The 27,033-nt window shown below is 40.4% G+C and overlaps 1 protein-coding gene across 2 annotated transcripts in view; it reads left to right on the top strand.

The window, feature by feature from the left end:
- Positions 1-27,033, top strand: part of SNAP25 (synaptosome associated protein 25) — a 79,064-nt gene that overhangs the window by 37,508 nt on the left and 14,523 nt on the right. Inside the window, exons 2-5 of one of the 2 annotated variants that reach the window (XM_036323386.1) lie at positions 10,859-10,994; positions 12,635-12,676; positions 20,467-20,515; positions 26,821-26,938. In XM_036323386.1, coding sequence (XP_036179279.1) covers positions 10,923-10,994; positions 12,635-12,676; positions 20,467-20,515; positions 26,821-26,938 — 281 coding nt within the window. In that variant the 5' untranslated portion in view covers positions 10,859-10,922. The remainder of the gene's footprint in view (positions 1-10,858; positions 10,995-12,634; positions 12,677-20,466; positions 20,516-26,820; positions 26,939-27,033) is intronic. The other variant, XM_036323384.1, reaches the window with a different exon arrangement.

Below are 27,033 nucleotides of genomic sequence, written 5' to 3' on the forward strand. Positions count from 1 at the left end.
TAAATTAATAACTTGGTGTGCGTTTATGCTTGCATTGTGATGAAGGCACAAGGAGCCTAGGGTTTTGGATAAACTATTCACAAAGATAATGGGTCCAGGATATAGAGGACCTGGCCTTGGGTGTCTTCACCATGTGTACATTTTCTAGAATAGAGGTCATGGTTATCAACCTCATTTACCTATTATGCTGTTTGTTCATCATGTTCCAGAAGAAAGGCAAAAACAACAAAAAATGCCAAAACTCAATTAGGTAATGATCCGCATGCAAGTGACTTATTAAGGATGTGCTCCCAGGAAAAAAACAGAAAAGGGAAGAGAGAAGTAGGACTGCAAGATGGAGAGGAAGCCAGGCAATGGGGCAATGGGGGTGAGGTCCTAGCTTTGGTATGACTCCAAGAGGACCTTTGGAGTGTCCATTACACCTCAAAGGTGTGTCTCACTTTAAGGCCAAAAAAAAAAAATCTGGGTTCTGTACTCCTGTGCCAGTTAGCTGCCAGCTATGGGTCTGCCCTGGAGAAACCCAAGTACTTGCAGCGCTCCATGGATCAGAGAAGTGGCCCTAGGTCAGTGGTCAGCAAACTCATTAGTCAACAGAGCCAAATATCAACAGTACAACGATTGAAATTTCTTTTGAGAGCTAAATTTTTAAACCTAAACTATATAGGTAGATACACTGTTATTAACTTAATTAGGGTACTCCTAAGGATTAGGAAGAGCCACACTCAAGGGGCCAAAGAGCCGCATGTGGCTCGCGAGCCACAGTTTGCCGACCATGGCCCTAGGGTGTTCTTACAAAGAGAATCACGGGTGTAAGTCAGGAGTAGAGTATGCAGAAACGGGGGAAGACCTCATGGAGCAGTGAGGAGATCCCAGGATGCGAGCAGAACACAACAGCATCCACTACTGAATATATAGCTACTTTCCTCTCGCTGTTGACTTGGTCTGTGGGCTCAGAAAGCATTTGTTTCAATGAAAGAGAGGGTCTTTCTGCTTGGTCTTGGATTCTGTCTGTTCATGCACTCCTGTGTGGAATCATGTATTTAGGGAGCAATGAAAAACTTGTTTTTCATGTGGCTGAGTGTTAGTCCAACACAATATCTCTCTTCTCCCAGGAACCTTGGAATACAAACATTTTTATCAGTTCTCTCCTAGGCAAGTTGGAGGAGGAGACCCGAAAGCAAAAGGCTTCTAGCCAAAGCCCCTCCCTCCGGCCATCCTGTAGGGGCAGCCAGTCCACTCCAGTTGTGAGCCAGATGTGGCTGCACTCACAGTAGCACTCAGTAAATATTGTCTAAGTGGATGAAGCGATTACTTGCTTGCTTTGACTATGATCAGGGTAAATGAGCTGAGGTTCGGTTCTGCCCTTCCCTCTCTCCTGGTCAGCGAGTCCTCCTTGCTTCTGCTCCAAGTAAACAATCAGGAACTGTTGCATAATACAAACCTCAGTGCTAAATACCCATTTGGCCACATTTGCAAAACAGACAAAGGCAACATTGGCATTTTTGAAAAGGGGGAATTTAGGCATAATCAGTGTTGGTTGTGGCTGGCTGCCCTGTTGTAATTACAAGATGCCAAAGCTAGCTGCATTGAAATGCCAGGCCACCCTGGACCCAGGTCCCTAAAACACAAAAACCAAGCCAAAGCCGCCTGTCAGCTATGCTGTCATCAATCCCAGAATAGCCCAGGGACTCTTTGGGGAAGTCAGACTTCCCTTCTCAAAAGGAACTAGATCAGGACTGTATACGTTTATATATCCAAATGTAAAGTCCCATTTAGGAATGGGGTGGGGTGTGGTGGTTTAGAAAATAAATAAACCAAGCTTGAAAGGAATTAGGCTCTAATGGTGGTCAGTGCCTCCCCTCGGAGACACTGAAGGCGATGATGACACTTCTGTGAGCTGGTTGAAATACCTGTCATTTGTAATGGTTCTTAAGCCTAATTTTCCTATGAGAAATGCATTCATGGTGTTTTTAACATGAAACATACTATGACATCAGTGAGTATGTACGATTTGACATGGTACATACTATGACATCAAATAAAAGTATATGGTGGAGAGAAAAGAAGGTTGCCACCTCAGATCAACATGGCCTCCTAGCCCGGCTGGTGTAGCTCAGTGGTGAGCATAGACCCGGGAACCAAAAGGCCACTGGTTTGATTCCTAGTCAGGGCACATGCCCAGGTTGCGGGCTTGATCTCCTATGGGGGTCGTGCAGGAGGCAGCCTGTCGTTGATGTTTCTCAGTGATGTTTCTATCTCTCTGTCTCTCTCCCTTCCTCTCTCTCTAAAAAATCAATAAAAACTTTTTTAAAGATAGCTTCCTAAAACCATGTGCTTGCATTTCTTGATGATTTTATCATAGGATTACCAGTTTCCTATAGGATACTTGGAAAGCCCTTTCACCCTACATGATGCTGTGCACAAATCCTCCTATTCTGGGACATAAGAAGGACTTGTGGTCATTGTTAAAAATGTGAATTTCAGTCCCACCTTCATAGGTCTCTTTCCATAGGTGGTGTGATGGGGTATCTGCATTTTAACAGACAACTAAAAAGGTTTAGATGCAAGGACACCTCAGACCATGCTACTGAGAAGTCCTGCTGTGAGCACTTGTGATTTATCCATAAACCAGACAATGGGCATAACATAGATATAAGATAGTAAATCAGTCATTCATGAGCCATTTAGTCTTCATATTTGAAAGATAACCTTTCAATTCAACCATGAACATTATTAAAACCAGTAGTTTCCACTATGAAAAGAGAAGGAGGTTGAATTTCATGCACAAGAATGTTCAAACAGAAGAGCAGGAAGCTAAGTCCAGCCCACACGTTAAAGGTCTAACACAACCACAGACACAGCATATTTAAGAAATGGCCATTTTTAACAGAAGCATAAACAGAACCTTGCTACCTGTTACCTTCTAAAATTATCCTTTGCTCTGGACCTTAGTTTAGCATTAAGACATGCCCTTTAATTATCCTCATTCTCAGAGGAAGAAGAATGTATCAGCACAATCTGTCCAGTCTCCAATACTCAAAGTCCTCAGTGTCTTCTCCCTTTTGAACTCTGATGATCTTAAACATCAAGTCTTAGACTTCACAAACAGCTATTTGGGGAAGATGGAAAATCTCCAGGATGCATTTTCTAATAAACATCTTCCCTTTGTTTTCTGGGTGAAAGACTTTGTCTCATGAAAATCAACCAGTGTGTCCACCCCCTACAACAGGACACTGTTGCAAGACATTCAGAGCCATGGCCGATGGAGCTTTCAGGCTGCTTGAGAAGCAAATGCTGCTGGAAGCCTGCAGGTCGTGTTGAGTGGGCAGAGTGACCTAATGGCCTGCGGTGCAGTAGCGGATGTACAGGCACAGAGTCAGGCTCCCAAGGGGTGACACTCAGCCTGTTCTGCTGACCAGCTCTGTGACTTTGGTTGGTTATCAAGTCAAGTTGTATTTCATTCTTTTCCTGCTTATTGTGGAGATAATGTGGCTTAGAGCAGCAGTTCTCAAACTTCTGATGCTTGTGCAAGGTGATCTGATCCAGTAGGTGTGCAAGGTGTGCAGTGGAGCTTGAGCTCCCAGGTGAGGCTGACACTGCTGGTCTGGTGACCACATTTGGAGTAGCAAAGGTTTGGGGTTCTATACAAACCCCCAGTTTTATATAAAGCTCCTGGTTTGATTCTTATTAAATAGCTAGTTCTCAATAAATGACTTTCATTGCGCATAAAATTTTGACAACAAAATATATGTGACATAGACTGTTGGAACAAATGCAGCTGATTTTTCTTAGTCGAGAAAGGCTGCTACAAACCTGGGGCGAATTCTTATTCTTCAGAATAGAAAATGCTCCCAGTGCACTTGGGGAATTTTCGGGACTTGTGTCAGCAGCTGTTGCTGTGCTTCACTATTCCCTTAAAATAGGCACTTTGGGTCTTATAGTTCCATTAACTTCAAGGAGAGATTTTGTTCAGTGAAAATAAAGCACTAGGCCCATCCTTGATCACATTTCTCATAGCATTACAGTCAGGGAAAGAGATAATTAGCTCCTGCCTCCAGACACCCAAGTGCTGGCTCCTTCTAGAAGGTGAGGATGAAAACTTAGAGTAATCAGGCCACTGCCCCATTGTTAGATTCTTTGTCATGAGGCAAATGAGAGTTCCCACAGCTTCGATGCATAATACTGGTGTACTGTTGTTTGGGCTTGTTTTCTGAAGATGAAAGGGATAGGTCTAAGATGTATATCTCCATCCCTTGAGTTTGGCCAAATTTGTGTAACATAACAACATAGTGAAATGGGGTATACAGGTGCAATACTAATCTTCACTGTTAATAAAAGGAAGTCTACACTAATAAAAGAGAAACATGCAAATTGGTGTCACTCCACAACGCCCACCAGCCAATCGGATGAGTATGTAAATTAGCCCAACAAAGATGGCGGTTAATTTGCATACGCAGGCACGGAGCAAAGACTGAAGGCTGAAGAGGTTTGGCTTCTCCACTGCGGCCAGAGCAAAGGCCTGGGGCCCGGGTGCCAGAGGAAAACCGGTGCCGGCAACCAGGGGAAGGGAAGGCCTATTGCACGAATCTCTTCGTGCAATGGGTCTCTAGTTAAAAATAGAATGCAAAGCTATTTAAAAATAAATAACAAAAGCCATAATATATTTCAAAACTATAGATAGGGCCACAGTAACACATAGAAGACAATTTATAGCAATACTGTACCCAAAACAAGAAAAATGCAAAAAAAAACCAATCTTTTATACAAGAATATATAAAAAGAACAACACCATAATACCTCTTAGGAAGAAAAGAGAAGTAAAAATAAGAATAAAGACAAGAAAAAAAGAACTGGAGATTAGTTTGCTGGTTTGTTTTCATAGTTAAAAGGTGAAACATAGAGAGAATTACACCTTCCCCAAGACTTCCTGCCCTATGGAGCTTGGGATAAAGGCCAATGTTCCCAGAAAAATAGCCATCTATGCCTCTGTACACCTGGCATATCAAAAACACACACTTCTTGTAGCCACTCTCACCACTTCTTCCTAGGTCTTAACCTTGTATTTGAGTTCAGACTCTGCACTGAGAAAGCCTAAAGTATGTAAATAAATAAGGCCCTTGAGGATGGAGAAAGTGTCCTCTCTGCAATCCATCTGCTCTGTGTTCATTGTGGGTCTCAAATGAATTTGGATGCAACATTAGAGATTATGCCTGACATCAAGGAGTAGCTGAAGCCTGCTCACTTTGTACCACATACCTCAACAGTGACAGACCTCAGATGTTTCTGCGTGTGATGCAAACAGTCCAATGCTACATCTGGGGCTGAGAACCTTGGTCTGCAGCTGGTCATGGAAATTGGGGATCTTTGTGAGGCCTGTATGGGCACCCCAGAACCTTGCCTTTGATAACATGGATTAGATCTGGTTTGCAGTCCTGAAGTAGGAATAGTCCATCAAAGGCAAATTTGTTTTTATATTTTACTCCATGCATCATTTCTTGTTTTACAATATGGTTCAGGAAACATAAGCTCCATCATGGAAAGCCCCATGAAAAGGGAATTCTACAGTCAAATCCAGACAGAGGGGAAAAAAATACTACCCATTGTGTCTGTCTACAGGAAAAACTCGATGCTTCGTGGATATGAAAGTCTGATAAGGAATGCTTTAAGGATTTCTGTTTAAGTTTATTGAGCCCAGGGATCAGTAAACATTTTCTGTATAGAACCAGAAAGTAAATATTTCAGCTTGGAGGGTTATGTTGGTCTCTTGCAACCACTCAACTCTGCCATTGTAGCCTGAAAGGGGCTATTGACAAGTTAGATGACTACTAGACTTCTCAGGGTGACCACCTCATAAATTATATAAATGTCTGATTACTATGTTGTACACTAAAAATTAATATAACACTGTATGTCAACTGTAATTGAAAAAAAAAAAATAAATCAATTGACCAAAAATAAAAGGAGCCATTGACCATAGGGAAGCCAATGGCCATGGGTGTGCTCCAATGGACCCTGAAACTGGAATTTGATATAATTTTCACATGTATGAAGTATTCTTCTTTGAGTCTTTTTAACCACTTAAAAATGTAAAACCACCCTTTGCTCATGGCTAGTACAAAAACAGGCAGTGAGCTGGCTTTTGACATGGTTCCCTGAAGCACTCCTAGTAGAGCCCACTGTTTCCTCACTCTATCTGACCACAGAACCTCTCCATCTCACCTGATGACACATTGACATTCCAGGAGATAGGGGGTCCTATAGGTAGGAGCCTCTCAACGTGCGATCTATGGACCAGCAGTATCAGCAGCATCCAGGAGCTTGTTAGAAATGCCGAATCTCACCTCGTATCAGAGCACTGACTCAAAGTCTTTGGGAGTGGGACCCAGCAATCTATTCTCACAAGGTTTCCAAGGACTCTGATGCCTCTTGAAGTTTTAGAAGCACTGCCCTAAACCACACAAGGAAAACTGCTGATGTGGGAACATTAAATGCCACTGGGGGGTGTCAGAACAGTTCATTCAGCCTTCATTCAATAAGCCAATTAGCATAAATTGAACACCTACTAGGGGCCAGACCCCTGAACAATGGTGATTTGAAATAATTAATAGAATACTGTTGGGCCCTTAATGGATGGGAGATTGTCTTACATCAGAGCCCCGGGGGGATAGTTTTGAGTGGCTCTGCTTCTTATTTCCTCGTTTACTCAGCAGGCTTTGCTGGCTGGGGCCACACTCCCAGCTTGGGCAACACACAGGAAGGAGGTTTAATGCACTTTATATGAGTCAACTGTTCCACATCGCCTAGATAATAAATGCCATTCATTACTAAGATCCTTTCAGCCTCTGAAATTACCATTAAGTGCTGTCTCTGAGAATGTTAATATGCTTGGGTTTTGGTTTTGTGGGACAAGTTGCCCAACACTAGCGGTAAACATCCCAACAGAGGGTCCAGGTGTGTGCTCCATGCCTGCTGTCCCTCATTCTTAGTAGGAGAAGGGATATTGCTTTTCTAGCTTTGAAACGCTGTGCATTTGAGATCTGCCAGACTCATCAGCCTTCCTCCCAAATCTCAGACATACTCCCACACTTTAGAGCAGGACAAAGGTGTGGGGGCCTCTGGGGGAACCATGAAAATGGTAAAAACAAAGGTATTTGCCACGTGGCTTCTCTGCCATCTCCCCAACTGCCCATCAGCCAGATCCTCACAGGGTGTTGCAGCTTGAAGCCAAGGGGCCCAATAGCTGTCCTTCAGATCTGAGAATAGCAACTCTGAGAGGAGATTGCCAAGGAAAGACATGAAACCAGAGAGAATGAGAGAGAAGAGAGCGTGTGTGAGGGAGCATCCATCAGCAAATAGACCTGGAGGGTGGGAAATTGCAACAGTATTACAGGTCTGAAAGCACGCAGACTTCTGCCTTCTAATAACCTGACCTGTTTATTGAAGGAAGAAGTTCCACCAAGGAACTAGCAGCAAAATGCAAAGCTGGAGAACAGGGCGAGAAGACACTCTTGTTCCGCGTGCTAATCCCAGGAGGGGGGACTGGAGGCTCAGGCACTCTGCTGGTTTCCCTGGTTTCAGGCTTCCATGGGTACTCAGCATGCTTCCTGCCCAGCCATTAGTGAAGGAAAGCTAATTAATAAATAATGGATTTGTTCCACTCTTAGCAAAGAATACAGGCTTGTCCAGAATGAGCAAGTCTTTATAAATATTAAACCCCCACATCCTTACAAACAAGGTAAATCAGAACTTTCTATAATACATTCCCCTCAACAAGCCTGTGAGACTGGTATTATTTGCCCTGTTGCGAAAACTGAAGCTCAGAGACAGTGATAGACTTGCCCAGAGTCACCCAGCAACTGAGTGCCAGAGCCCACAGCACCAAGTAGGACTTTCTGACATGCAGGGCCCTTACCCACTCCACTAAGTTCCAGCCCACAGTCTGATCATTGTTTCCATGATCCACCGTTTCTTTCTGGAGGGTAGACCCCAGTCACTCAGGAGAACATCGGAATTGTGCTTCTGCTCATCTCAAGATCAAAGAATGATTTGGTGTAAATTCTTTCCAGTTTCTGTTTCCTAGATCCCCAACTTCTAAAATGGAGAACTGTATTTAAGCAAAACACAAAGCACTTAAAGCTCTACATCACATCATAACTACATAATCTGGTGACCAGAATAGGTGTGCAAAATTAGCAGGCTCACGGTATGATGCTCAGTCGATGTTTTAAATGACTACCCATAAAACTAACCTAACATAAACTTACTCCTTTTTTTTTAATACCACGAGTAGACTATAGCCCTGATGCTTTCTTCTTCTTCTTTTTTTTTTTTACTATGATTTTATATCTGATGCTCTGCCCAAGAATTGCTGGGTACAAAAGAATGTGAAATCTACCATTTCCAAACAAGTTTTACTTTAGGATCCTTCCTACCCAGGAATTCTGAATAGTCTGAGTGACTTCACAAGAGTGATAAATGTGAAAGATTCTAATAATATGTTCTCGGTTAAAATTCCAGAGAAATTCAACCCGAGCTGCCAGGAAAGCGCTGGATCAGTGGGCCTGGGAGAGGCTCCCATCCAGGGCCTTTCTCTGTGAACGCTGGCTTCCTTGCCTTCCAATGAGGATGTTCCTGATTTTTTTTGATGAAGAGTTTTCATTGTATTTTTGCAAGTGCTTCTCATAGAAATCATAACAGCAATAATAAAAATAATAATGATAAACATGGTATTGCCCCAAAGCTCTAAATCTAATTTCCTCTCTCAGCTTCAGTTTTCAATGGAAGGACAAATATAAGTGTGTTTTTTGGTTAGGGAATCATATTTCTGGGCAATGCCTCTATTCCATGTTAAGTTCCTCTAGGCCTTTGTTAGTTAGTGCAACTCCAGCTGCTATAACAAAACAAAACCCTCACATTTGAGCAGTGTAGCACAACAGAAGTGCCTTGTCACCTCATAGGAAGGTCCAGGTCTTCCTGGTCAACTATCAAGTTTCTTGGAGGTGTGGATTATAGGACCCAAGTTACTGCTGAGTCATGGCCTGGCCATCCTCCAGGGCCCTATTTTTGCTGGCAAAAAGGGAAAGCAAGAGTGTAGATGGGATGGCTGCTTCTGATTGCTTTAGTCTGGCAGGTCCACACAGTATTTTGATTACAACTCATAAACCATCTCTAGCCACATGGCACGACTTCCTTACATTGAGGACTAGAAATGCAATTTCCAACTGGGCAGCCATTTTCCAAAGGCTATGATCTACCATGGAGGAGGGAGAGTAAATTCTGTTACATGTGGGCCATCTCAGCCACAAGACTGGAGCCCACGCCTTCTACAATTGTGCTACTCACAGAGACATTTTTATCACACCAAGTAGTTATCTTCTTGAACCCTTCTGTCTTATGACCATTCCTGGGACATGACTTCCTTAGGGAAGCCTGCTGTGACCCATGGGTACCCATGGAATGTCCCCAAATATAATTAGCTTCACACTGAGTAATCTAATTTCCGTATTTCACTCCCATCTTCCTGATTAGACTGTAGTTCTGTGACAGCAGTGGAATGCCTGCCTCATTCATCACCATATTTTTAGTGCTTAACACTGACCTGGCTGGCATATTATAGACACACAATATATATTTGAGAAGGAAGGAAGTGCAGAAGGAAGGATGGGAGGTTAAGGAAGGTAGGAATGGAAGGAGGTGGGCTGGTTGGCTTGGCGGTAGCTCAGTCAGGCTACCTGTAATTTGTACCATAGAGGATTTCAAGAGAGTGACCAATAAATGGGCTGGTCACATTTCAGGGCCAAGAACCCATCCCACTTTGGAAAATAGTTGTGCACACCCATATAATCCCTCTGGGAAATCTCTGACAGAAATTGAAAAAGACTGCCTTTTGCCTTCTAAATGCCTGTACATACAATGGAATACTACTCAGCAACAAAAAAGAATGAACTATTAATACATGCTACAACATGAATGAATCTCAAAATAATGATGCTAAGTGAAAGAAATGAGACAAAAAATAGTGCATACTGCATTACTCCATTTATATAAAATTTTTGGAAATGCAAACTAACTTTTAGTGACAGAAGCATATATGTAGTTATTTCAGCCTGGGATAAGGTAGTTGGGGGTGATAGATATGTTCATTTCCTTAATTGTGGTAATGATTCACACACACACACACACACACACACACACACACACGTGTGTGTGTGTGTGTGTGTGTGTGTGTGTGTGTGTCAAAACTTCTCAAATTACACACTTGAAATATGTGGAATTTATTGTATGCCAATTAAACTTCAATAAAACTGTTAAAAATAAAAATAAATAGATGTGAGTTTAAAAGTATATTAACCCAGAACCAATTCCCTCCATCCAATCATTCCTAACTCTTACGTGATCTGTGTCTCAAAAAATACTTGCAGCCGAAAACGGTTTGGCTCAGGGGATAGAGCGTCAGCCTGCGGACTGAAAGGTCCCAGGTTCGATTCCGGTCAAGGGCATGTACCTGGGTTGCAGGCACATCCCCAGTAGGAGATGTGCAGGAGGCAGCTAATCGATGTTTCTCTCTCATCGATGTTTCTAACTCTCTATCTCTCTCCCTTCCTCTCTGTAAAAAGTCAATAAAATATATTTTTAAAAAAATACTTGTAAGTAGATATCTACCTCCATGGTAAAGCTGGCAAGTATGCATTTATGGCTTCTTTTGGAAAAACAGCATAATTCTCTTGACCCCTGTTTGAATATGGCTTCCAGCTCAAAAGATGACTGAGTCACGGAGACAGAGTGTGGGGCATTTATATGGTCTATTTCTGCACATACACATATAAGCTCTCACATGTTAAAATCTGCTTTTTCCCAGGTTGGGTGGCCAAACCCATCACTGACACCCCGTCCCAGGCACCCAGCCACCCCTCACCATTACCATGGCTGAAGACGCTGATATGCGCAATGAGCTGGAGGAGATGCAGAGAAGGGCCGACCAGCTGGCTGATGAGGTGAGGGATGGGGTTTATTCTAATATCTCAATTAAAATAAACACACACACACACACACACACCACTAGTCTGCTGGAGCAGGCTCAATTCTGAGAGCTGATTGTTACATTTTCTGGAACTTTGAAAGCTGGTATTAAAATTGAATTGCATAAACTGACAACTAAATAAATTATATTAAAATCAGAGGTCATACTCAAGACTCATCACTTCCTAATCATTTTACTATTTTTGACTACTATCTATGCTTTCAAAGTTCTTGACATGTTTGGGGTCTGTAATGGTGCATTACTATAACCTTCGCCAAGTTCATAATCAGTGACACCAAGATATACTTAGAAATCAGACACGTGAGAGTATTTCTACTGTGGGAATCTACAAACACTACAAATCAGGGATGGATTTATTGTTTTGTTGATTATCTAGATTTAAGAAAGGGAAGAAAATCTTAATAATGCAGATTAAACTTAAAAATGTGTACATGTGCAACTATTACATGATGAATACCACGAAAGATTAAAAAAACCTTCTAGTATTTGAGAACTATGATTCTCTTCAGCAAAGAAGTCTCTTGCATCATTGGTAAATGAAAATATCAACCAGCGTTCATGTCAGAACCATCTTGTTCTACCTGTACTTAGTTATGGGCACAGAGCTTGGCACAAATCAACAGAAGCTTTCTGTAGAATCAATTGGTTATGTGGAATTTATAATAAAGAGTATTGTACATTTTATTATTATTTGTAAATTTTGTGCTATTCATCTTTATAAACTTAAATCACATATATTCATTTTTTTTTTTCTGGAGGGCCAGATGTGAAACATTTGCTAGCATGCACTGCTTACAGCCATTCTATTTTGAAAAGCAGGCTGCTCACAGCTCTTCCAGGAAAGTTAACATTCTTCGTTTCTACAGAATCTTGTCCAAAATAAGTTTGTCAGTTAAAAGCACCGCTTTGAGACATCACACTGACTGTTAGATTCTAGTAGTCTGAAAAGAACTGAGAAAAAAGTGACAACACTGTGCCTGAGGGACCAGACTTCCCATCTCATTTTTTTTCTTATCTGAGGATGAAGATAATTATTATAGCTGCCTCCTATGGGCTGGTTATTTCAAACATGCTTGATTTTTTTCACCCTATGGCATCAGTTTAATTTGTATTGATAAGAACTTCCAATTGTGTTTCTAGGGGCTTTATAAAAAAAACCAAAAACCTCAATGTTAGATTCATCTCAACTCATGAAAGAATTATATTTGTGCTTAAAATTCAATATTCCCATTCCAGGGTGGTCAAGTTAGTCCTCTGAGTATTTGAGATCACTTTTCATGCAGCCTGCACATGAAAAATTATCTTTTCCAGATTACTTTGTCTGATATCAAGATCAGCTTCATATGGTTTTGATTGTATGAAGATCAGCTGCAATGTAATTGCTTTAGGGAATCTTATTATGTAGAATGCCTACATAATAAGGAAAGAGATTGGAAATGGGAAGACCTTTTGTGTTTCAGTTACAAATATAAAAGAATATGTAATAGTAATCCTTTGTGTTTCTCAAGGGAAGAATGTAATTCTGATTTTCCAAGACCTCTAGATCCTGCACTTATAATATTTATGTGTGGTTTTTGTTTTTTTTTGTCTTAGTCACTCGAAAGCACCCGTCGTATGCTGCAACTGGTTGAAGAGGTAAGGAGTGACCATATTGTATGATAAACTGATCCCACTGGCTGACATATTCTTTCCCTGGGCCCTCCTGCCTTCCCCTGTGCTGATTGATTCTGGTGTTAACGGAGCCTACCTGGAAGCCATATAATGAGGGAGATGCTATATTGAAGTTGCCAGGTAGTCATCAAAGTACCACCTCCCAGCCCGGACTACCTTTACAATCTGAGAAGCAGAGATGGACAGTTATTTTTGAGTAAATGCTCCCAATTAAAACAAATCAGAGTGACTTTTAATATACAAAGGAATGATCTGCATCAAAAACTATTTGTAATGACTTTGATGCCTTTAAGTTGCATCTAATCTTGACATCCTCTTCTGTCTTCAGCCACATATGTGACTTTTTAAAATATGTACCCCCGATACATATAACATTTTCAGAAATTTTTATGTTTGGACTCAGGCACTAAAATGCATGATATAAGAGGGGGGAAAATAAAATTCATGAAATAAAAGGATAATTCTTTAATAAGGGTGAAATATTAAGACCAATAATGTAAAAATAGAAGATTTTTTTATATCCCTGACTCTGGATTAAACATCCATTTGCAAAGCATGGTTAATGAATTCCCAAAAACTATTCTTAAATGGGTAAAATAGGTCAGATAGCAATTATGGAATCAAAAGGCCATTTGCAATAAAACTCACTGGTTCCAATTTGGGAGAGCAGCAGTCAACCAGGAAGAATAAAAGGATTAATTGAACATGCCCTTTGGGAGAGATAAAATGGAAAAAGAATAGGGTGGGTTATTTTTATTTAAATAAATAAAATAAGCCTAATAGTTTTTATTCAGTAAGATGCTGCTTTAGCTATGGTTTGAAAGTGATAAGCAATGTGTAAATTCATGTGTGGTTATCATTTTTAGAGATCTTGGAGGCTCTGTAGCAGAATAATTAAATGAGCCAACTCTCCTGATACCACTGTAAATTGCTTATACAATGAGATGAAAGGGGAAAAAAGATAAATTTTCCCAGGCTAACAGGAAGGGCAACTGCCTGTCACTCCAAAGGAGCCAACATCGTCCCTTATTTCTTCAGCTTTAGCTAGGAATGAAATATCATGGTTAGATGTGAATTGCCACCGGAGGAGCAGGGAGAGGTGATAACTAGGAGCTCCTAGGACACTTGGGAAGGGCAGGGAGGTGGATTTAATAAAGTCTGTTATCACCAAAAAATGACAGAGCCTACAGTGTAGCACAAATTGGCACCCACAGGGAGGCAGGCCCTTAAGGGGTCCTCATCAGCATAGGAAAGCAGCCTTTGCTCTCTAAATGAAGAGAAGTTGTTGTTTGCTCTCTCCTGGGAACACCATTCATGCAGAAATACTTGAAGACCAAGGAGGAGGCAGATAACCTACATCCAGGAGTGCTGGAGAGGCTTTAGGAATAGACTGATTGTTCCTCAATCTGAGAGCAAGCGAAAGGACAAACCTTAGGAACATTTTCTGTGTGAGCTCTGACATTGACCTGAAGGGACCCCCGAGGTCTGCTGACATAATTATCCTGATACGTCTTTATCACCTTCAACCACAGCCTCTAAGCTCGTTTTTCAATGTTTTACTTACATGCATGCACAATGAAGTCAATCTCTAAAGTAGCAGAACTATCTCCAACTTGCTTACCCGTGCAATGTCAAGACACTTCCCAAAACATGGGATGTGCGGGAGCAAATGCATCAGAACGCACCACTTTGAACCTGCCCCTCACCCAGCAGAATGTTTGGGCCGCAGACACCTTGTTTGGGTCTTAAATCTCAGACAGTGTCCACCGGTTTTCAAAAAGGAGTGTCTGCTCCGATTTACTCTGCGGGAAACGAATCTTAAAAGCTCTATTGGTTGAAGTAAGATTCTCAAATCATACCTGTTTGTTTCTCCTAAAGTGTTTCTTGATCAGGCATGAAGTTATTCTTTAGAACAAAGGAGCAAAACAGATGGAAGCTCTCTCCCTCCTCCAATGAACAATAGGAGGCTCTTAGCCTTTCCATCCTTGGAAAATGATAAGCAAGCCATGATTAGACTAGACTGACTTGTTCTTACTTCCTCCTGGGTTATTTTATGTGTATGTCAAACACCTCTTATGTCTAGGGCATTGGCTATTCAGATGATTTTCTGCTTTTCAATCAAAAAGGAAATTCTCTTTGAAGAGAACCAGCATTAAATATTCATCAAGGGCAGAAATGATTTAGAAAACCCTAGCATTAAAATACCAGGATCTTGCCCACGATCCCAAAATGCATCAATGCTATCTAATTTGAATTGAGCAGGATTCCTATTGAGATTCAGTCTCAAAGACAGGAAAGGTTACTAAGCTCATGATGTCTCCCTAAGGCAAACAGTATCACTTGCTGTGGAATGTCTGGCTGTGCCATTTTTCACAGACGGGAGGATGTAACAGAGTTGTGTGGCTTGGTTTTTAGTAGAAGCCACATTAGCATTAAGGATGATGTAAAGTTACACAGCGGTCAGTGGGGAAAGTTCAGAAGAGCTGAATGCCATACACAAGTAAAAAGGTTACAAATGATAGAGCACTTGTTTCCCTCCTGGAGGTACTGTCTCTTTTGATGGATGCATTTCAGCAAATATGTATGGAATGTCTAACCCTGGGGGTGAGAGAGAAGAAAAAAATTTAGGTCGTGCAGGAAAAGAGCTATACAAAGAGCTCTCCAAATTCAAGGTCATACCTGCCTTAAGAGCATAGAGGAGGCAATGATTACTTCTGGTAGGAGAGTCATGAGTGCATCCTAAAGGAGGGAATATTTGATTCTAGACAAAAATATTAACTCTGCGAACACTAAAAGCAGTCTACACATGAATGCCTTGGGCTCTGAAAACTCAGCCTGGGAAAAGCCACACTGCTTTAAGGCAGGCTGGTTCAAGAGCCTGGAGTGGTGCCTCGGGGCTTCCCAACATTTCAGGTCTGTTTTAGCATCTTTTCTTTTATGCCAATTTATATTTTGAGACACATTGGGCACAAGAAGAGAATAAGCATTCCACAGTGATGGCTGTGTTAGGGCAGACTTTCTGCTAAGGTGGAAAATTCAGGCTGGGAAGCTGTGCCCAGTCAGGCAGACGTGGGTCTTTGAGAATTCTGGCAGTTAGAGTGCCTGGCCTCTGCTAGTTTCAGCTCACATGTATTGGATTTGGGGGAAAGCATCTCAGAATGACAAAAGAAAGACTTTTAAATGTTCCACAAACATGATTTTAGTTCATCTGCAAAAAGAGGGGGGGGAAACATAGAGAGGGGAGGAATGGAAAAAAAAATCCCCCACATCTCAAACTGCCCTGCTTTTGACAATTACCCCAGCAACTTCAAATAGAAACCAAGAATTGAACTAAGACAAAAATAGAACCGCCTCCTCTCATTCTCAGCTATTAAAACATAATAATCTCTAAGGAAGAGGAGAAAATAATGTTCTGCCTCCCCTGAGATATTGCCCCCAGGCCTGCCCTTCTCTCTTGCAAAGAACAATCCAGTCATTTTGATAAAAGCTGTCAGCAGAACAGTGAAGCCACGTGTACACTCTAATATTTATTGAGAGCCTACTATGTGCCAGGTACTGTGCTGAAAGCTATCGTCATTAAGCATGTATTATCTCACTCAATCCCTGTAGCCACTTTTCACGACTACAGTTGACCCTTGAACAATGCCGAGGTTAGAGGCACCTACCTCCTGTGCTATCAAAAATCTGTGTATAACTACAGCATTTTGATCTCCATTTTACCAAGGAAGAAATGGAGGTACACACTGCTTACATAACTTGCATGAGTCACACAAACACAAATGGCAGAGATGAAATTAAAGTTCAGGTCTACCTGATTCCAGAGTGAATTATTATGCACAGCACCTAACTTCCTGTCCACCATACTATATTTCCTTTTTTGCCTTGAGAATTACACACACACACACACACACACACACACACACACACACGCAAATAGAAGGATCTAAGAAAACAAATAAAAATAAAAGCAACTCATTCTAAACTGATTGAGAGTCTTTATAAATGAAGTCCCTTTTCTTAATGTACTCCTTTTTGAACCAGTCTCCCATGGAGTTGAATTTGTAGAAGCCTTTTACATTCCATAGCTCATTTTATCCTCCTGAGTAGTCTGGGAAGTGAAGGAGCTATTGCTATTACCATCAAAAGCTGGGAAAGCTGAGAAACAGAATAGATGATTCTAGAAACAAAATTTTAAAGGTAAGTCTAGATTCAGAGTAACTGACTCCCGGATCCCCGCTCCTCCCACCTGACCAGATTGTCTCTCACTGTGAAGCACAATTGAGAAGCCATGCATTTGTCTACCTACCTCTTATCCTTAGTGCCTGGAGCAGAATGGAGGCTCAATAAACTCTTAGTGAGTGAGTGAGTGAATGAATGAATGAATGAGTGAGCAAGGGAGTGAATGAAACAACCTACTAATCACCAATGTTATATGGCATCGCTACCCTTATCTTAAAGATGGAGAAACATCCCGAAAGGCCAGGCGACTCTCTCAGTCTCATAACTAGCTGCTGGCTGAGTAAGAGCACAACTGAAGGGTCCCAGGTTCGATTCCAGTCAAGGGCATGTACCACAGTTGCTGGCTTGATCCCCAGTCCCTATCAAAGCATGTGCAGGAGGCAACCAAACAATGTGTCTCTCCCTTTCCCTTCACTCTCTCTAAAATTCAATGGGAAAATATCCTTGGATGAAGATTAGCAAAAACAAAGTAAATGGATTAAGTAACATTAAAGAGATTATAAGAAAAATATATTCCAAATTTTGTTAGTTGTATTATGGTTATGTTTAAATTATTAACACCTAAGAAATTGGGTGAAGGGTATATATAATATGCTGTAGTATTTTATAGGTTTTTTTACATGTATGAGATTATTTCAAATTAAAATATTAAAAAATCAAAAATAAATAAAATATTAATTGAAATGTGTATGCATTACATGAAAAATCTCCTAATTGCTTCTAGCATAATTTATTAAATTGTGCTAAAATTTACAAGGGTTCAATTAAAAATTATCTTAATTCTAAATGATATAATACAAAATATGTAATAGTTCAGTTATAAGCACTTATCTGAAAATACAAATTTAAAGAAGTGAATTTAAAGAAGGGATTAGCCAAAGAAAATATATGCACAACCCATGGACACAGACAACAGGATGGTGATGGCCAGAGAGAAGTGGGGGGCAAGAGCTGGGTAGAGGGGGCAAAAGGGGGGAAATAGGGACATCCTATATAATAATAATAAAAGGCTAATATGCACATTGACTGAACGGCAGAATGACCGGTTGCGATGATGCGCACTGGCCACCAGGGGGCAGACACTCAATGTAGGAGCTGCCCCCTGGTGGTCAGTGCACTTCCATATGGGGAGTGCCACTCAGCCAGAAGCTGGCTCATGGCTGGCCAGCACAGTGGTGGTGGCAGGAGCCTCTCCCACCTCCATGGCAGCACTAAGAATGTCCAACTAATGGTTTAGACCCGAGACCTTGGGGGCCTAAGCCTTTAGTCGGACATCCCCCGAGGGCTCCCTGGCTGCCAGAAGGATATCTGACTGCAAGCTTACTTAGGCCTGATCCCCCGGGGAGTGGGCCTAAGTTGACAGGTGGAAATCCCCCAAGGGGTCCTGGACTGTGAATGGGCACAGGCCGGGCTGAGGGACCCCCCCCTCCCCCCCCCACTGAGTGCACAAATTTTTGTGCACTGGGCCTCTAGTATAAAATAAAGGGTATAATAACATATCAAAAAAGTATAAACAGATGAGAACTGGCCAAACTGAAATCACTAACCTATTTCCCACCCACTGTCCCCAATAGAATGGAACCAGAATCTTATGCACAGCCTTGAGTTGATGCTCTGAGATGCCTCTTCGGCTCACCAGAACTTGCATTGTCACATCCATATGCCTGAATAAGCCATCTGCTTTTTAAAATTTCTTATCATACATAATGGCTAACATTTGCAGTAAAAGGCATAGAAATCATTCAAATACAGGCTAGTGTAGATGAATGTCCATTCACAACACATTTAAGAAAGAGATTTTGAAATGTCTTCTGGGGCCTGGAATCCTGCTGCTCAATCCTCACACCAGCAGCATCAGCACAGGTGAGCTTGTTAGAAATGCAAAAATCTCAGGCTTTCTCCAGTCCTAGTGAATCAGGATCCACATTTTAACAAGGTATTTCCTAAACAGGGGACTCATGTGCACATTTAAGTGTGAGAAGTAGTGGTCTAGAAGCTTCTGATGCTAGTGGGTAATGATGTTATTTTTAGGTTGCCTAGATATCCTGCTCTAGATGCATCTTCTGAAGGTATTTATTTTATAAACACTTCAGTAATGCTAAATATAGACCAGGCCCGAACCTACCACATGCCACATATTAACTCATTCAATTCCCACAACAACTCAATGACGTAATAACTATTATTATATATGGCAAATGAGAGAACTAAAGCACAGAGCAATTAAGGCATTTGCCTGAGGTCTCACAGCTAAGAAATGAAATCAGTAGGTTTCCAGGGCAGAGTCTGGCTCTAGAATCTGTGCTGATCCTGACCCCTGAAGTCCTCCTGAGCTGTCACTCTCCAGACTGCGTCCTGATTTCACAACTGAAGCCTATCCAACTATTTTTAAAAGCAAAGCAGGCTTCGGTGTCTGGGAGAGTTAGCTGGACCCATTCTCTGAGATGGGCAATTATAAAAGCTCACAGAAATCACTTTTAGTGTTTTATTTAATTTTTGGAAGCACTATTAGAATTGAATTGTTAAAATACTATTTTTAAAAATCCTCTGTTGACCTCCACTAACATCTCTCTCTTTCTTATTTAAAATAAGTCAGTAGAAAATAAATGGGGCTATAAGAGATGGCTAATTTTAGATTATGTTCTAGGAGACACAGGAGCTTTCCATGAAAAACAAAACAAAACAATTCATTCAAACTGTAAGCAATGCCATTTTATACTTATTAACAGTTACCCGGTGGAACGGAAGGTCTTTACTTCCATTGAGAGCTGTAATAAAGAACTGCAAGAAAGCTCATGAATGAATTATTTTCTCATACTGCATTACAGTGCAGAATTGTGCTTCAGAATAAAGAAATTCGGATTTCACCTGAAATAAGAAATAGATTTATTTTAGATTGTTCTGAAATCCTTATTTTATGAGAATGACCCTTATTCCTCATCTGCCAATCCTTTTCTAAATCTCACAGAAGAGTGAGTTTCCTTCTGAGCTGTATTTCTCAACCTCTGTGAAGCAATTTTTTCCTTTGATAAACCTAAAAATCTTGCCCCCAAGATTCTTACACATCCTCCCCATGTGGCATTCCCCCCTACGCCACCCAATTCGCTGATGGAGACTTTCTGATACATCAGGCCAGAGAAGAAGATTTAGTCTAGATTTTGTAAGATTAGCTTTCCGTGGTTGATGTTATGAAAACTGCAGGTGTTTTTATTTCCCAATATAAAATCCCAGTATAATATTAAGTATGTGTATTCCAATTTTGTGCCAAGCCCTATCTACATGGAACTATATCTCCCTCTTATACCTGAGGATCCCTGATAGAGCAAGTCCATAGGTAACCCATTCCTCTGAGTCCCTCCTGAGCCCCTAAACTCTTGCCATATTTCCTCCCTCTTTTTCTTGGGACCTTCTTCATTTTCCATTTCTAATAGAGCTAATTATCCCCTTTACTGATTTATCTTTCTCTCTTTTCTCTCTAACTCTTTTTCAACTTTGCTACCATTATTGGAATATAGAGTAAAGATGCTGGTATCAGGACTTTGGTTATGTTGGATGAACAAGGAGGTAAGTTGAGATTTCTTCAGTAAGAACAATTTCTCGTCTGAATAAAGTGCATTAAAAAAATTGTGCAGACACAGGTGGACATTTTCCCACACGTTAAACACATAGATGAATGTGAAGATTTTAGCGTTTTCATCATCTTGTCTTCCTTTTCTATTGAAAAGATTGTAAAGGTAAATGTATGGAAATGTTGAGGCCCTCATGACTAAATGAATAGCACTACTCTCCCTGTTATATATGGTAGGGTAACAGATTTTTTAAAGCAAAAACTATTTGTGTGGTTGATTTTTTAAATGACAGTATTTTGGACAGTGTGAGAATTTTCTTATTCCCCTTATTCCCACTCTTTTTGATAAATTTTATTTTCTTCTAATTATTCGTTATATATATATCACACCATCCATTTCCTTTGATCATCCTAATTCAGTAGCTGGCAGTTTTGATTTCCAAATCATTATGGGGATGCTTTAAATAACTGGGAAGATCATAGGAAAATGGAAAATTGAACCAATTGAAATATTAGACCTGTTTTTAAAATTATGGGGATTCTAGAAACAATGAAAATCAGAGGGCCAACATTTTAGTATAGCATCTCTAAGGTGGAATGAAGAAGGATAATACCAAACTTTTTCCTTGTCTCAATATGGGTAGTCTTACAGTGATGATTTGTTTCATTTAAGCCACAAGTTAGTTACCTGATTTCATTCTGAATTCTTATCATAATAAACAATTTTTAAGAAAATTTTTATTCATACTTTATGAAAGAATTAGAAAATTCTTCAGAATCACAAAAATGCTTTATGGTGTCAAAGATAAAAATATAAAGCTCACAACAACTTATTCACAAGTGTGTTTTGGAGATCATAAATACACTTGTAAGTAAGTTGTTAAGAATGTTTTATATTTTTATCTTTGTTTATGGGGTACTATAAATAAACTCTAGCATAAAGCTCAAGCTGGGAAAAATTTTGCCATGCTGGTAAGAGACATAAAGCATTTTTCTAAAATCAGAGAGCCTTTGCATATCATCAATGAAAAGAGCAAAAACTAAAATAAAAATGGATGTAAATTATAAACCATCAGTTTACAAATAGACATATGAAACCATGCTTCATGCAACAGCAACAATGAGGTACCATTCTGTAGCAGACTGACCCAAATATTTAAAATGTATAATGACCAATGCTGTGAATATGTTGGGAAAACAAAAACTCTCATTCTACAGATGGGCACTACAGACTAATAACAAATGTTTGAAGAGTAATTTGATAATATCTTCAAATTGTGAAGTGCACCCATCTTTGACCAAAGCATTCCACTCAGCATTGTACACTACAGGCGTACATTGACAATTATATAAAGAAAAATTTACATGCCTTACCTGTCATCATATAAAACTGGAAACAGCCCAACTCTTTGTCAGTGGGGAGACCAACCAAATGAATCATGGTATGACCATAACAAATGCATATTCTGCAATCATTAATTACAGGGCTGGTGGACAGGCAGGGTCTGAGGAAAGGTGTATCTTTGGGGTCCTCTGGGAAGATGGGTCAAGGAAAGAGGGAGGAAGAGTAGGCAGGGAGAGCCTTCTGATTATGATGTGGATCTGACACAAGAGAAGAGAAGGGAGGAATCAGGATTGGGTAGGAAGGGTCTCAAATGCAGTTCTGCTCTGAGAACATCTCAGCCAGGTGGATGTGAAGCCCAGGGGCAAAGACTCCCCAGAGAACAGCCTCATGTTGGGCAGGAATGCCTCAGCTCTAGTAAACCCACTGTGCTCAGCCATTGGCAAGAAGCATCCTGGGAAGAGCATGGCTTCCATGTAAATGCTGTGGCAGATTCCAAAGGTGCAGCAGCTGGAGGTGTCCGCTAATTACACTCCTCCCAGCAGGATCCCTGGTAAAGGGACATCTGAGGGGCAAACCCTCATGGCTGTCATGTAAGGACTTACGTTCTATATTATTTACTTGTATTCAAATGTTTCAATAAACATGCACTAATCAATCCATAAAAATCAAGAAAAAAAGTTTTTTGAAAATCAACCCCAAAGCTCCCCCCCCCAATTTTGATATACAAATTGTCAAAATATATATATGCAAATAAAGGAGTCTAATGGGATTGTATTTTGAGGAAATGATGGTGGCAGTCTTCAGAACTACCCCAGTGAATTTGCTATAATTGTAAGATTTACTGGCTTGATCTCTGTAACAGTGGTCCAGACTTTGAAACTCGGGATGCATCAAAACACTGTTTGTTTGTTTTTAAATTAAGCAGTAGATGCCCATATAGAAGAATGGTACCTCATTTCCAGAGCTAAGGTGATACATACACATTTAAGTAATTAGGAGTTCCACCTTATTAACTCTGTAGTTAATAATTTGTATGTGAAGGGATGGGAAAGGGAGCATTGCAGTAGGAGGAAAGGTTGGGCAAAAGTGTAGGAAAATTTCTCTTATCCCCCCTAACTATAAAGCACTGACATAAAAACATGGAAAATAACATATAACATCTGACATCAACAAGAGAGAAAGGTACTAGCATGCTTACTTGAGTTGCAAAGTTCATTGTACTTTGATGAAAAAAATATAGAGAAAAACATTGTCGAAATTGTCATACAAATGCAAAAATATATTATTCTTAGGAATATGGCTACACCACAGTAACTGCTGAATTCCTCAGTTAAATGTACTTCACACATTCCATTTATACTGTAATAGGAGATGAGCACCTTTTAAAATGACAAATGAGCATAAGGCAACAACTGTCTTCACTGCCATCATAAGTGCATTTTAATTCTGCATATGCTGTGTTTAGTTGTTTAGATCAGTAACTGCTTTAAAATTTCTCTCCAGTGATGCTCTAGTACTTCTGTCTAAGCCTGAACACCAAAGGTGTTGGCCCTTTCAATCCTGCAGCTGCACAGGAGTCTCTGGAAACAGCCATCCTTCTGAAGAACCATCCCAGGTTGTCCAGCTATACGGCTGCACTCAGATATTTCTTACTGGACTCTTGTTTTATACCCAGGTATCAGGAGACACCAAGGAGCATGACAGACGGCCCTGGAAATGTCCTGAGTCCTGGGACTTTTCTTTTCTCCAAGAGAAATTCCCATGGAACAACCTTAACACTAATGTGGGATGGCTTAACCTTTCACTTCCTTATCTCTTGTTCCTTTTGGTGGTCTTTGCTGGGTTCTATGTTTGTTTTGATGCTGAAGCTGCAGCTCTTGAGGAAATCCCATGGGGTCAACTCTAAATGGTAAAATTATTAACTGCTGCCTGGAAGAGTAAAGGCGAAGTCAAGCCTCATTCCGAGCACTTGCTGACTTTCTGAAAAGGTGCATGACACTACAAGGTAGCATTTGAGAGAACATCCCTCTTGCTAAAGTCCACTCACAAATATGAAATGAATGACTAAAGCTGCAACTGTCCAATGCGGCAGCCACATGTGGTTATTTAAATTTATTTAAATGGTTTCCATATGCTCATCAATGCAAAATGAAAATCGTACAGGCAGCATCTATCTTCTAACTGGATATACTCATGAAGGCTTGCATACTGGCCAATAGCATTGATAGTTTGCTGTTCTTCCACTATTTCTGATCAGGTTAAGGATTCTAAAGGCCCCATAATGCCTTACTTAAGTAAGATTAGTAGAATAGATGTCTAAACTTGGATCCCTGAGTATCCTGCCATCGGTGGATCCATCACAAATCACCAGTCATCCAAACATGACAGAAGAAAGTTCAAGTTCTTGCCCCAACAAGTGTTATCTAAATAGTGTTATCTCCTGGAATACCTCTTCTGACCCAAAATGTTATTCTCCTCCCCAGCTACAAAAATAAAGAGAAACAAGCCAGAAAGCAAACTTAGGGAGGGAAGGAGCAGTCAGCCCTGGACAATACATTGCACCAGCTCCCGAGATGCTGCTGTGCTCCTCAGAATGGAGTGAGGATATCGGTTATTTTCAAGCATTTCCCTAGAAATGTCTTCATAGAAAGTATTAGTGTGCTATGAAGTCACAATACGCCTAACATATCCAGAAATATAATTCAGTACACCCTAAAAATTAATATTAGAATCATCTGTGAGAAAATGGTTCCATAATATTTTTTAAATTAAGTGTTTGACTTAACAATTGTGTATAAAGATATACTCAACCAATATAGCTAGTAATAAAATAGTTTTCTGAATCAACTTTTCTGAAAGCACTTCAGATTCCTCTCTTAGCTATGACCTTGCCGAGCAAGCCAGCAGCCATGGCAGGACCCAGCTCTCAGACTATGGATTTGGACCCACTTGTTTTTATCTTTATTTTGAATTATTTACTTCAGAAGCCCAATGCTGGTGGACCAATTTTTCTGTTATCTCCCAACCCCAGAAGGCACAATGAGTGGGGCTCCTGAAATAGAGTCAGAGAGTTAATATTCTGATTAAGAGCAAATACAAATCTGTATGTACTTCAGCTGTCATTAATTGAGTCCAACAGGCTTTTTTCCCTCTGAGCCCAGACTCTCCTTCAATCTCATCTCAACCCGGCATACCAGGAAGCCATTAGCAAGTATCCCATTGGGACTTGGTACCCCTGTTTTCATCTGAACTTAACATGGCTTTTCTTTTGATGATGTTGATTGGTTCCCCCTCATCAATCTTTTCATTTATTAGTTAATTTGACCTACAAACTAATTTATTGCATTTTTAAAAGGAAATTGGAATGAATTCTTTTAAACAGTACAAAATCTTCTGGGATGTACAGAATTGCTTTTTTTTTTTTCTTTTTTGGCCTTTTTTTTAGGATTTTCTTAAAGACCCTCTTACTATATCTGTATTTATTCAGCAAAAGGTCGCCAGTACTACACTGTTATTCTTCCAACTATTCAATGCTGAAGAACATTGAAATTTTGTTTTTATTGGTCATGTGAAAAGCATAGCAGAAACAGCACATCCCTAATCATCTGAATTCTGTTCTTCAACCTCACAAAAGAGAAAACAACAGGCTCTTGTTTTCCAAATGGACAGTCTCCTCAGTTTGGGTCACTAATGAACCTTTGTTTTTCAGGATGATAATTCCACTGTACCATTTAATGTGAAATTGTTTTTAAGTGAGTATTTATGCCTATAGACCAGAAATGTAGTTATCAGTTTAATTCTAATCCTGCCCTTATTCCCGGAAGCATAGGCATGCTTGCATGCAAGTATAGATGAAAAGAGGAAAGGAAGGATAATTAGGTTTTGTAATTGGACAACCAATTTCTGCCTTCCTGTAATGGTCTTAAAAGCTGTTTTAAAAATCCTTTCATTGAATTTGTAGTTGACTCAATTTGGTGACACAATTTTTGAAAAATTAACCAAGTTCGTGTATGTAACTCTGGCAACCTAGAAGCACAATTCGCTTCCATGGCTATTGATCTATGTCTCTCATACACCAAGGTCAGTTTTGCTGGCAGCGATGACTCAGTACTGTTCTATGTTCCCATCCATCACTCCTCCAAAGACTCATGCACTCATTTTCCCTGCTTTCTGCCAGCAATTGGGATCTAGCATGTCCCCCATGGTAGAGAAAGGGAGATCAGGGGGCAGAGATGTAAAATGCCTTCCAAAGCCTTAATAGCAAAGTAAGTCATAGGATGAGAGGATGAATTGAAATGTCCCAGTACTTGTAACATTGTGTGCTGATGGTGCCATTTTTATATCTTCTGTGAATTGCTATGAATTAAGTATTCAAAACTGAGAGCTGCCCCTGTGCTGCCTTTGGCTAGATGGCCACTGCTGGGGGGGTTGGGGGTTGGTGCGGGGAGGGGGAGATCTGGAAACCATTGCTAATTATCACTTTAGTTATTATTTTCCCCAAAGAAAAAAGATGGATCCTACTTCCTAACCTTATTTGGTTGAGGATGCTTAAAATCAAGATAGAGACATTTTTAAGGTTGAAACAAATACTTTGTCTAGTAGCATTAAATCTGAATGCCTAACATAACACCGTTTTTCATTCTCTTGGATTTCACTGGCATTTGAGTAAGTGAATCGCTGTGTTTTTTTTCCTGGATATTCAGAATCAAACAGGCCTACCTACCCCATCCTGTCATGTCTGAATTGCAAACTATTTTGAGCATTCTTTTTGTTCGTTTCCTTCCACCCATGCCTGTGTAGGGCAGCCCGAAACAGTTGACAGCAATGCATCCTCTCAGACAATGCATTGTAATATCTTTCTCTTTCAAATTCTGTTTCACGTAGTCATTTCTCATGTTGTGTTGGAAACCCCCCCAAAAAATTCATTCCACACTGTCATCCCTTTGTCCTAACCAGAACAACTCGATCGTGTCGAAGAAGGCATGAACCATATCAACCAAGACATGAAGGAGGCCGAGAAAAATTTAAAAGATTTAGGGAAATGCTGTGGCCTTTTCATATGTCCTTGTAACAAGTAGGTACTGGGTACCAGCTCTAATCTGTGGCGTCCAGTTTTTCTTTCTTTCTTTCTTTTCCTTTTTTTAATGTCAAAGTGAATGTCTGAAGTTT

The sequence above is a fragment of the Myotis myotis genome, unplaced genomic scaffold (genome assembly GCF_014108235.1).
Source record: "Myotis myotis isolate mMyoMyo1 unplaced genomic scaffold, mMyoMyo1.p scaffold_m19_p_9, whole genome shotgun sequence".
Taxonomy (NCBI): Eukaryota; Metazoa; Chordata; class Mammalia; order Chiroptera; family Vespertilionidae; genus Myotis; species Myotis myotis.